The sequence below is a fragment of the Nannobrachium achirus genome, assembly GCF_963921795.1.
Source record: "Nannobrachium achirus genome assembly, chromosome: 7".
NCBI classification, from domain to species: domain Eukaryota; kingdom Metazoa; phylum Chordata; class Actinopteri; order Myctophiformes; family Myctophidae; genus Nannobrachium; species Nannobrachium achirus.
The window spans coordinates 17927002-17940241 of NC_137816.1; the positions used below are offsets into that span (position 1 = coordinate 17927002).

At 43.8% G+C, this 13240-nt stretch overlaps 1 protein-coding gene across 1 annotated transcript; it reads right to left on the reverse strand.

Annotated features, from left to right (window-relative positions):
• Positions 1–840: 840 nt before the first annotated feature.
• dldh (dihydrolipoamide dehydrogenase) lies at positions 841–10220 on the reverse strand (the record flags this gene model as incomplete). Its single annotated transcript, XM_080730085.1, has 12 exons — positions 841–2924; positions 3143–3374; positions 3602–4355; positions 4761–4934; positions 5050–5266; positions 5424–5593; positions 5744–5874; positions 5987–6047; positions 7286–7543; positions 8778–8838; positions 9698–10000; positions 10167–10220. 12 exons carry the CDS (start codon positions 10218–10220, stop codon positions 2919–2921), a joined length of 2421 nt encoding a protein of 806 aa, XP_080586211.1. The 3' UTR covers positions 841–2918.
• Between the last annotated feature and the right edge of the window lie 3020 nt (positions 10221–13240).

The following is a 13240-nucleotide window of genomic DNA, read 5'->3' on the forward strand; positions in this document are numbered from 1 at the left end:
TTGTTTTTTTCCCCCCGCAAATGCCTCAAGGTCTGTGTGTTCCTTTCTTGCAATGTATACAAACTGCACTAATTGCAATCCCATATAGAGGATATGAATAGGTTTCTTTCTATGTATTCATTACTTATATATATACGTACAATAACCACCGCCTTGATAACATTTTACTTGAGAGGCTGCATATATATAGCCTTGTGCCACAGTGCTTTGAGTTGATCCAAAAGTGGATCATCTATCCCTTTACCTGTTTGCTAAGGTATTAGTGTGTATTGAGAGGCCTCTAGACTGCACATACAGTATAAACAGAGCTGCTACCTTTAAACACATTTTAAATTTGAGGCTTTTTTCTTTTCCTTCATTTGTATGCTATTGAAATTGTATTGAGAAAAAAGAAATGCTGATATTTGTTCCAAAAAGCTTCATACCCTGCCTGTATATACATAACGACAAAATTTGACATAGCTCTGTTTACACAATGCTGTACCCCTTCAAACTGTATATATTATGTTCCCCATTTTCAACTGTTTTTATAATGTTTTGAAACTTTGTAAACGTATGTTTTCTAATGCCAATAAAGCTCCTTTGAATTGAAAAAGAAAGAAAAAAAGATTGTGTATGAATTGTGTATTGTAAAATGCATTACAAAATACCGGACAGAGGTGAAAAATCTGCAAGGATGCTAGCAGTAGTAATTTCTTTTCAGTGATATCATCGTATCAGTGATTATGACCAACATGTCACAAACATGACAATTCAACTGTAAACTCTTTGTTTCATTCATCATTTATTTTGGAAACATTTAGCCGTTTTCCAGTAATAAAAACAACAGGCTCTGTACATACGACTCTTCTCTTAAATACAACAAAGTCACAGTGGTCACAAGTGCCTAACATACATTACATACATGCATACGTACTTACATACATACCGCCAAATAGAAACAACAATCAAACTTAAATTATATCAAACTGAACATAAAAATGAGCTGAACACAAATAATTACACAACTTAAATTAAAAGAATACATCCTCTTTTTTTACATAAACATTAGCAAAACAAAGATATAAGGAAAACATGATGGACAGTATTTCATAACCAATGGGTGGGCATCATTGTACGTCCACTGGCCAATAGCAGAAGACTGGCAGTGATGGTGGGTGGGAATGGGCAGTGCATACATCAACACCACGCAGTCATGACCATATCTGCACGCACATGCAAAACACACAAACATGCACACTTACACACACACACACACACACACACACACACACACACACACACACACACACACACACACACACACACACACACACGTACACATGTGCACAAGCGTGCACATACACACACACACACACACACACACACACACACACACACACACACACACACACACACACACACACACACACACACACACACACACACGCACACACACCTCCATAGTGCAATGAGGTATTGGCAGTTAGACTAGTCCATTTCAGCAAAGTCCTCTGGGAAACACTACAGCAGGTTTGGGCAACAACTTCTCAGACTATGTAAGCAAGCAACATTTGCCAAAGGAGCTGCATGTGTTGCACTCATTACATAAAATCAGAAAAATGTCTGGAATGTCAGGACAGAAGAAAAGCAGGAAATAGAAGGGAAGTCGGGTTTCCAAAAAGCCCTGAAAGCCTGAAAAGAAAGGAAATATCCTGTTCCTAAGAATTTGATCAATTTGTTGCAGTTTTTCATTTCTTTCCCCGCTGTTAGGAATGTTGCCTAAGTTACACTGCCCAAAACATTGCCCTGTGTCTCAACAATTAGGGGTCAGGGGCCAGTATGGCCCAACAGATCCACATTGGATCAATCTGCAGTCACTACTGGAGTCTTCTATTCTTTTCTAGTCTATTTTATTCCTGACTGAGAGCCAGCTCAGCCAACACAGTCTCTGGCAGCATCGCAGAGCTACAGGTGTGTCTGTTGCAGAAGTCCATCCATTGTTCTCCATTTAGCCAGAAGATCTCATAAGGAGTGGTCAGGCTACCAGCTGGGCAATGTGTGTTGTGTTCCTCCATGCATATCAAGATTACTTTGCAGCATTTCTGCACTGTAAGAATGGATCCTTACAGTGTTTTGCTGTGTACCACCATGGTTAAAACTATATGCTCTGCAACACTACACACAACACTAGACAGGTGACTGTCCAGTGTCCATGCCAGCATTTACACTTCACTGTAAACCACAGCACATAACAGTACTATAACAGTACTTAAGTTCTCAGTACTCCAAAGGTACTACACAGTTTATTCAATCAGTACTTCAAAGTACTACAATAAAACTTGTCAACATCCAAGTCAGTATTCCATTCTTCAGAATGAAAGAGTTTGACGATTATTTTTCATGGCCTTTTCAGAGCGCATCTTTGTACTCACTCAGTACTAACTTCTGGGCTGAAGCAGTACAAGATAAGTACTAAGCCAGGACTGGTACAAGCGTTAAGTCCCCCTGTACTCCATCCTTGAGAGAGCAATAGTTCTTCATCAGTTCTCCAGCATTCATCAGTTGTACTGGTTGGGTTGTATTTCAGTACTAGTTCTGTGTTACGTACAAAGTCTTATAGTACTTAGGCCACCGTACTAGGTCAACATTAGACCTACGTCCCTCGGAGATCAAAACTGTCCAGTATTCGTCCATTGTACTAGTGCAGTAGTGAGCCCATACTAAGTCAGTACGAACTGAGCACTCTCTTGGTACTAAGTCATCCAGTATATCTCAGTACTGTGAGATTCCATGACAGCAGCAGCAGGGAGGCAGCAGCAAACAGCAGGAGTAAAACCTCCTGGAGACAAGGTGAGCTCTACTGCTCATGGCTGGTTTGGACTGGCTTTAACCAGATAACACTGTCCTGATCCGGTATGTTCTGGACTACATTGGTATCATACCTGTAACACAAAAGGATAATTTGTTTAGAATTCTTGTATATTGCTGTGTTTTTCCTTTTGTTTAGTTTTACCGATGTTCATGGTATGACATTAAATTCACTTTAACGATCTTGTATAAAGCTATACAGTGGTGAATTTTATGATTTTTAGTTGTAAGGCAAATTATTCTTCTAGGTATATGATTATAATGGTGTGTTGTTGGTGGATTGAAAGCTCACCTCTGTAGCAATAATACACTCATCCTTCTGGTCAGATAGGACATAGACTGACTGGTATTTAGTGTCTGTGGAACACTGGTATTGGCCGTCAGTGGAACTGTGATATTTAACATTGTTGGTCGAAGGTGTTTTAGCATCAGTCGTTGAGTTGTACTTCAAATCGCTGGCTGACTGATATTTGCTGTCGCTGCAACATGGATTCTCCTCTGCTTGATTCTTTTCTGATGCATTACTGTGGAATACAGAAAAGATGAGTACTGACATCCATAAAAAGAACACATGGTTCAATACGAAATACAAAAATAACACAATTTTATGCTGTGTTAATCATATAAGATGCTCATTTAACTATGGCTTAGGCTTAGACTTAATGCATATAAATGGTTTAAAATGCCTTTACTTGTACCTCTTTAATATATTTGTAACATACTACGTTAGATATTTTGTTTAGCTGTGTACCTGTTTAGTCTCTTCCTGTGTCTTTCCTCTATATCAGACTCATCCACAGTGTCACATCTAGCCTCCAAGTCACCATGTTCCTCCTCTTTACAAAGAGACAGCTCCTCCGGCCTCAGCTCATGGACCAGGTTGTATTCCAGACTAGGGTAGCGAGTCTTAAACCCATTTTTCTCTGAACCACTGAGTCCGCTGAACCCACTGAGCCCACTGAGCCCACTGAGTCCACCCAATGACCCAGTCAGCTCAGAATGGTAGTCCACCTTCTTGTTAGTGTTTTTTACTGACGCGGTCAGTGTCATGGCCCCCAGCTCCTTATCGCTGCGCAGGCAGTTGTTGGCTGTCGTCAGGTTGTTCATGGTCTCGTGGCTGTCGCTATGGACACTGTCACCGTGGTGGCTGTGGTGCTCTTGCAGCTTGACCCGGACATAGACCACCAGCACTGAACAGCCAATCAGGATCAAAAGAACGAGGAAGATGCCAGCGCAAACGGCCGTCCAGGGGAATCTGGAGTCGTCATCGCTCTCCTCGTCGTCGTCGTTGCCATTTTCTGGTGAAGAATAACGACGGTCTGGTCCCTCAACTACCGGCTGGCCCCTTGGAGCCTCCGGTAAGAGGAATTGGCAGTTACGACCACCGTAGCCTGGTGTGCAGGCACACACGTAGCGGCCTCCACGCTCGTGGCAGGTTGCTCCATTGTGGCAGGGACTGTGGTGGCAGCGGGAGATGGGGGAGCTGCAATTCTTGCCTGTATAGCCTGTTGGAAGAGCAAAGGTTTAAGCCAAGAAAGTTAATGAACTGCTGAAGTTCTACAATTCAATTTCAATTATAAATGATTTGTTCTATGGTTTTATTTTATGTCAGAGCATTTACTTTGAAAAGTGTTAAAATTAACAATGCTTATCATTGGTAAAGGTTATAGCTTGATTATATTTCAGTTCTACAATTTAGTCAGGTGGGCAGCTCTCTTATAAATATAATTGGTTTATATATGGCATGTCAATGATGTCATGGTAAAGCGTTTGGGTTTGGTGGAATGTTTTTATGAATCACTGCTGCATGTTTGTGCATAGACTTTGGTCAGGAGCAACATAATCTCCCCAAAGGTGATCTGCTGCCACTCTTAACTTTTTAAATCAAAGATAAATATGATGTTTTATACCTGGTGGGCAGTTACAGAGGTAGCCATTAGCTCCTTCTTGGCAGGTTCCGCCATGCTGACAAGGGAAGGCTAGACAATCCCCAGAAACAACATGGACGTCCTCACAGTTAGGTCCTGAGAATCCCTCCAGACACTGACATAGGTAAGAGTTAACAAGATCTACACATTCTGCACCTGCAAATGAGATCGAGAAAGAGAGTTAGACATCTGACCATCATAGCACGCATATGTATTCAATCATAGTATGCATATGACTCAAATAATGTGAAGAGAACAAATGTTAACATACCATTAAAACAGGGGTTGGATGAGCAGTGGTCAATTTTCTTCTCACAGTTGAAGCCAACGTACCCCGTGGGGCACTGGCAGAAGTAGCCACCTTCAGGGTTGTCAACACAACGCCCATCATTCAAACAAGGCCCATCTGCACAGGTCATGGCACTCAGCTCACAATTGTTGCCATAGAAACCAGGTGGGCAGGTGCACTTGTATGTATTGTCAAGATCCTATATGGGGGAGAGAGGAGAAATGACAACTTTACTAACAATTCTTGCTATTGGGATCGATCGATGTATCCATCAATTCATCCATCCGTCTGTTTTTGTCTCAAGGATAAATTCTGGGGTGGGGGATTTACTGTGTTTACTGTGTTTCAGGACTTACAGAGCAGCTGCCTCCATTACGACAGGGGTTTCCAGAGCATTCGTTGACCTGGATCTCACAGCTGGCACCGGCAAATCCGGGGGGACAGGAGCAGGTGTAGCTGCCCTGGCCAGTATTGGTGCATGTAGCTCCATTCAGACAAGGTTTATGGTGCGTACAGTAGTTTAGATCTGTTAACATAAATACAAAAAGACAACAAAAGATTTAGCATAAATCCTTTATGCACAACAATATAGACTCAATGGGTGTGAGTTGGTCCATATGAGGGTCAAGAGTTACTTATGAGACCGTAGGGTTTTGCACCGATTTAGTGAACTCACCCTGATTGCAGAAGAGCCCACCCCATCCCTCCTGACAGTTGCATTGCCAGGGCTGTTGGCAGGTGCCATGGAGACAGCCAGGGTAACGGATGCAGTCGTCACAGTAACGCCCACTGAATCCCACGCGACACCTGAAACACAACAATAGATGCCATCAGTAAAATAGCTACAGACACATATCCCATTATTGACATTGATTGATTTATTTTCAAACTGAACCCCAGATATGCAGTTGGGACTTACTTGCACTCTCCAGGTTTGTCACAGAAGCCGTGCTCTTCATCACATCCAGGTAGACAGAGTGCTGCAGAGAAGAAGGAGATACAGAAAGGTGAATCCTGGGAACCGTAGTTAGGAAGACATCAGATAGGATCAAGATTCAAATAAGTGAATTTGGTCTCATCCTGGAATCTATAATGAATAGTACACTAACAGAACGTCGGTTCTGTGGGGGACAGAGCAGAAACGGCCAGGCAGACTGTTTTGAGACACAAAACGTGAGTTTAGAGAGTCTAGCCAAGATGGTGCTATCCACAGGGCTACTGCAGCCCCGGTCACCAAGGGGATAACCAGCCAACCAGCCCTCTCCTTTAACACGGCTGCTCTCTAGCACAAAAGGTTTCCACACAAAGCACTCTTTCTCCCCCTGACTGTGGGTCAGAAGTCCTTTTTCTCACCCTTGGCCCCTCTTCTCCCCTCCTCTACTCTCATCTCCTCTCCTCCCCATATTCTCCTTTCCTCGCTCCGTTCCTCTCTCTCTCTCTCCCCTCCTCCTGGTGCTCTCCTCCTCACTCCCCTCCTCCTTCCTCTGGGGCCAGCTGGCCTGTGTGGAGCTAACCACCAGACAGCTGCTCTATTGTCTCCGCTCACCGAGCAGCTGCCCCCTCCACAACAATACACAATCCCATTCAGCCAATCACCAGCCCCAATCACAACAATACAGAACCCCCGCTCGGCCAATCGGGGAGGAGGGCTGCAGCGAGGAGGCCCCAGTGGTCTAATGGAAGGCACGCGGCATAGCCACCATGGCTCATTAGAATGGAGGCCTCTGCTGCTACGGGATAACTAACTGACGCCTGTTGCACACGGGCCCCGCATTAGGGGCCTGAAAAGTTTCTAAAAGTCACTAAACTGTAAAAGAAAAAGAAGTGTAGATTCACTGTTTTTAAGCTAATAAGAAGTTTTGTCTTATTGTTTGAAACTGATAAAAGTATTATTCAATCATAAAAAAATAAAACATTACAGTGGCTATTCAGAAATTTGTCAGAAAAATGTATAACTTTTGTTATTGTTGAATTAGGTGTGTAAACCCTGGGTGGCCTACAACAGTATATTGTAAGTCAAAACAGACCACCAGTAGCGATTTCAATGGAGTGGGATAAATGGGCTGGAGTGCTGCAGTAGCTCATTGAGCTTGGTATGCATGCACGCCAACATACATGTTAGTAACATGCCTCATCTTACCCTCACCAAAAATAATTATAAAGTAGATAATCCTCAGTGTTCATTCATCCATCTCAGAGCTAAATGACTAATACTCACGTTCAGTGCAGTACGCTCCCTTCCAGCCCGAGTTGCATATGATCTCTCCTCGCTCGCCGCAGGTGAAGTGTCCAAAAGCGTCGTCTCTGGGCCGGCAGAAGACGGAGCAACCCTCGCCGTAGTAGTGCTCATCACACGTGAAGCGGTAAGCATAGCGGAGCTCTGTCCTGCCAGCTGACTGCAGGTCTTTGGACCATTCCTCCCCCACTGTCAGGTGGCGTTGTGTGGTAATCCTGCCGATCAGGTGCTCTGGGTTTTCTGGAAGAGTCAACAAAACTGTTTATTTAGAGAACTTATTTAATACATTAGTTATTCACTATGGGGTCCACTATTGTAAGCCACAGTGAGGCATCTATTTACCAAGGCTTTTATGAAGGGAAATGTACTACTTATACCCTTTATACTACGGTATATAACCAATCTAGGAGCTCACAATGCTTGCATTGCATTGAGTTTGTAGATCAGCTATTTTAATGGAATCTTTGCCTATTTTCGTGGAATCTTTGCCTATAACATGCCAAAAATGGGAACACTGTAGTATTCATGTGGTTAAGTAAGATGGCACTGCTTTGTTGGCAAATGATTAAATACATAATTAAGTTGTGTTCAGTTATGTAACATGGGAAGGAGACCAGTTAGGCATTTCGTTTTAGACCTGCGATACTATTTAACCTTATGTGGGTTTTAATCAGATTTTACTATAATTTCAAATATTCTTATTCTCATTCTCAGATTATTTCCAACATTTCTATGTTGATGATATTCCTATAATCAGGACACCAAATCCCATTTATACATATTTATGCTTTTCATGTCAGTGTTAGTCAGTAACAGCTGTGTTATTATGGAGAAACACACACACACACACACACACACACACACACACACACACACACACACACACACACACACACACACACACACACACACACACACACACACACACACACCTGTTGTTATCTTCTTGCTGCTGTGGACACATGATTATGATGTCATGATTATGATCTGGATCTTGTGATTGTCTTATGTCTATGTCTTATGTTTATTGTTCTATGTATGTTTATTGTGACTTTTAGAGTTCTTAATTTGTTTGCTGCAGTAGCACAAATTGTCCATTTTGGGATGCAATATACGTGAACCTAGAACACCCTCACATTGCATTGCAGTAATCATCCATATCAGACTAAGCACTTGCCTGCCAGAGTCATGTGGGGTTACCAGGGTTTCTAAAGTGTCTAATCTAAATGTGAACAAATTATAATCAGTGACCCAATTCATATTTGTAGTTATTTTAAATGTGTGTATTTTAGATGTGGCCTGTTCTTATGGAGATTATTTACTGGCGAAGAAGATAACAAAAAAAGTCACAAGACATTTACAACATGAAAACGAGGGAGCCATGTTTGGCTCTAGTGGGAACCAGACTGCTGAGGGAAAAAACACTGCTCATTATTGGACTGCTGGTCAGCCTTTCAATCCGTCTGCCACCCACCTGTTGTCAGGTCGTCCAGGGAGTCAGTGTGCAGAGCCTCAATGATCAGTGAAAACGTTCCCTGGGGGAAGGAAAAAATACGTTTGAGACACAAGAGAGACAGAGAGAACAGCTGCCAGGGCAGCAGCCTGCTGCCGCACAGCAGCAGAAGGCTAATAGGAGGGCTTCTCAATAAACTTCACACACAGCCTAATTCCCCGTGTTGATTAGGGGCCTAATGGGGGCGACTACCTGCTCCACTCTTACACCTCCGCAGCCCTCACACACCAACACCGTCGTAAAACCAAAGGAGGCGGAATTTCACGCTGCGCTGTCAATGATGTGCCAACTCGGAGGATGTTAAATTTCCCACCACCCCTATTCGAAGCAGCGTTTGGGGGGGAAGCCCCCCTCCTCCCCATCTTTTCCTGTCCAAGAGCACCGAAACACTACAATAGACCCTCTCACACTCTGTTGACAATGACCCTCACTAGTGGCGAGTTGGGGGGGCATCTGTTACTGTGTCAGAAATAATATAACCCCTATAATTAGGCTACTAGGCTACACGTTTCTATAATGCACCCAACACCCACGATGTCTGATAAGTAGATAATTCATCACAATTTACGCACAAATGCTGTCATGTCAAATGAGGGCATTTGAACACATTTAAGGAGGCTATTAGTCTACTGCTCTAAAATTAACAAAATATTGCAGATAGGCTACTTGTAACAGTATGCCCATGTTCTATTTATAGGATAAAGCAGTGTTTCCCAAACTAGTGAAAATAGCAGATAGCTGGTAGTGGCTATTTCACTACTTCTTCATCTAATTTATGGAATTTCTTAGGTTTTTATTTTATTTATTCATGAAATTAGCCTACTTAGAAAAATCATTGCATTTTTTGGGGGAGCCAGTAGGATAAAGGATGATCCACTCACCGGCCATGTGAAACTGAAGGGGAAGCGGATGGGGTTCGTGAAGCTGTCGGCGTTCGTCTCCGGCACCTGGAAAGAGTTGGAGCCGAGGACGGGCGTCACGGCTCCGCCGTAAGTGCAGGGAGGCTCGGGCGAGACGTTCGCCTGGTAGTGCTTCAGGCAGACGCGGAAAAACGTGTTGCATTCGCACTGCTGGTAGCCCTGTGGGGGCGCGGAGCCCCCGGCGCAACAGTTGGCGTTCCCCTGCACCCCTTTCTTATTGAGGAACTCCTGTAACTTCAACTCAAAAAGCCCGGAGCACAGAACCTGTAGAAATAACGCACAACATGTAATGAGCTCTGCTTTTTTACTTTAGTCATTTCTGGAGTTCGATTGATAATATGTTTTTCCTCACAAAACTACCTGATAAACAAGAGCAGTTAGTCTAAACCACTCGAGCTTTTCATTTATTTTTATTTTATTTTTGTTTTACCTGGCAGATGAGTAGAGAGAAAGTGACAGCTAGGATCAGACACAGGCGTCCCATTGTGTCGACAATTCCGTCCCAGAAGCAGTGAAAGTTCCACAAGTCAGTGCTCCCCTGTCTCAGACAAGCATGGAGGAAGTTTTCAAAGTTCCCTCTTGCGATCAGAGTCAAGGTATTTTGAATTCGGTAGACTCAAAGAAAGCCAAGGACAGGTTCAGTAGATGTTATTGAACTCTTGAGGTCCTGGAGATGCGTCTCTCTGATCCTCCGCAGGCCATGAGAGACACCGAGCGCACAGAAATAAGTTTACAATGTAGAAAAAGTAATCCTCAAGACAAGCAGAATCCTTTCGTGGATGAAATTCCTTGTGGAGAAAATAATTCCAGAGCATCAAATAATGTCAGAGCGGTAGAAGGAAAGAGAGACAGCTCTCGACAGCCTTGTTTATTTTTCCACTTGATTGATCTTACACAAAAAAAAGGCTATTTTTCCTCGCGTCTGTCTCTCTCGGTAAACGTGCGTGTGTCTCATGTGTCTCAACCTCTGCCGACGGGTTTTATACGGGGCTCGCACTGGCAGAGGGTAATAAGATGCAAATGAGCCCCCCTCCCCTTTCTCTAACTCCACCACCATCACCACTACACAAGTCCGCCCCGGGGCCATCACAAAGAAAGAGAGAGAGAGAGATGGGGGGGGGGGAGGGAGAGAGAGAGAGAGGAGGGGGTACACACTTTTCTAAACCGCCCCCTCCCCTCTCTCTTTCTCTCAAAGGACAGACCAAATGGCCAGTGAGCTGTTAAATGTGCAACAACCCCTTGCCTGATGCCTCCTCCACAATATAAATGGACAGGGGCCATTTACATTCCGACAAATTCTTTAACCTCCGGACAAAATCCCTATAACATTATGGCATCAGATGACATCATCAGAGATGGAGATGTGCGAAACATCCATCGTGCCATGGTTAGAACGGTAGGCTGCAGTAGTAGGCCTAGTCGGCTGGCCCGGGTATAGTCAGACAAACTATCCGGGCCGGCCAGGCGAGCCAGCCTTTCCAACTGGGTTATAGCGACCATCTGCTCTGCAACATTCCGATGCTGTTGCCCTACCGTGGTTTTCTCATGATGATCACAACACGCCGTAACATCTGGGTTTTCATCCCATTTATCAGCTTTTCTTTACCACAATCGTTCTCGGATTTAGATTTTCATGCTTCGAGCGTCCGCTAAAAACAGCAAAACAGTTGAAATAATATTGTTGTGCTTGTGCGTAATGTGCGTAATGGCTACATACACCACCTCTGCTTATGGGTTTGTGCTGGTTTGTGGGGAAGGGGGGGGGGGTCGTCCAAATATGACTATAGGCTATAGATTAATTTCTGTATAATAAAATCAATCAATCAAATCTATCTACCCTGACTGTAGGCTAAAATTCCACTCCAAGACTGGCTTAATACGTCCCAAGTCTGCGTTTGGCTATATCTTTGCGTTTCGTTATAGGTAGGCCTAAACGCATAGCCTAGTAGGTCTACTTCCCCTCCTCCTGGTCCTGGCCTATTATCACCGCGTTCGTTTTATCTATCAGTTTTCGCCGCTTGTGTATTTGATTTGTTGTACCGCAGTTGGATGGTTGGGGCAGTAAAGAGACCTGGTGGTGGTGTGTGTCACTCGCGTGGCTGTCATTAAGGCACATTGTGATGGTGGTGGGTGACGGAGGAGGAGGAGGAGGGAGGAAAGTTTTTTTTTTCTTTGTGCTTTCAGCTGTATGGTAATTCAGTCGGCAGCACCTGCTCCCTTACAATAAATGCAACCAGAGAAAGATAGAGATAGAGATAGAGATAGAGATAGTGAGATATATAGAGAGTCAAAGAGAGATAGAAAGAGATAGAAAGAGAGATAGAGAGAGGGAGAAAGAGAGAGAGAGAGGGCGCACGACCCGGCGCCCATAGCCTACTATTCGCTGTGCGCAATCTGTGAAAACGTCAGAAGGCAGAAGGCTTCAACGTCAAACTTCAGCAATTGTAGACCTATATTTTATAGCCTGTTGCCTGCCATATAGGGCATTTTGATTCGCGTAATAGGCCTATGGAATTGTGCGCGTGTTGTTAGGCTATTTGTCTCCCACACAAGCATAACGCGCGCGCGCGGGGCAGCCTATAGGCGAGACGTGGAGGGCAGCAGGGTGGTCCAAGTCTTAATTAACATCACTAATTGAAGCTGAGTCGTCGCATTATTTGGCGCGCGCCCACGCATGCCACAGCATCACAGGTTGCTGTGCACTCCAAGCAACGTTTTTCTCAAACATTTTCATGATGTCAAGGTCAAGGACTTCCAATATGCAGTATTTGGCCACGGACCCCATCTGAAAATATTTTGTGCCAGGGACCCCCATTACAATACATTTGAGTTGTTAAGATTGTTCAAAAAATAGTCTAGGCCTGGCCCTATAGGCCTATTTTCCTTTTTAATAATAATAACCGATGCCATGACCGATCTACAAAGCTTGTTGCATTGTGAGGTGAGTTTATAGATCGCCTATTAGGCCTAGGATGCTATTAACTCATTTAGCAGGGACCCCTGGAGGACCCTGAATCCCACTTTGAGAACCACTGGTCCAAAGGGCTTTCATCTGCAGCCAAAACATAACCTACATAGCACGCATTTATTGAGGCTATTATTCTAACCTGTTCTGTTTCTACAATACAATGTTTGATGACCTTCAAGCCCCATGCACTTATAGCCTAAAACAGTGGTTCTCAAACTTTTTCATGTCAAGGACCCCCAAATTGACATGCATGCATTAGGGGCTAGGGACCCACATTTAATTTTATTGTAAAATCAATGTTAATTTAACTCTGAGAGTGTACAAATGGAAACAAATGGACCCATTATTTTTCATTTGGTTCCATTTGTAGGTTACATTCTCTGAGTTACAGACCCTTAAGGGTCTGGTTCCTAACTAGGCAATAATTTAGCTGGGGACACCCTGGAACTCCCTCAAGGACCCCTGGGGGTCCCCGGACAGCACTTTGAGAACCAATGTTCATACACCACACATTTATTGAGGCTATTGTCCTAAAC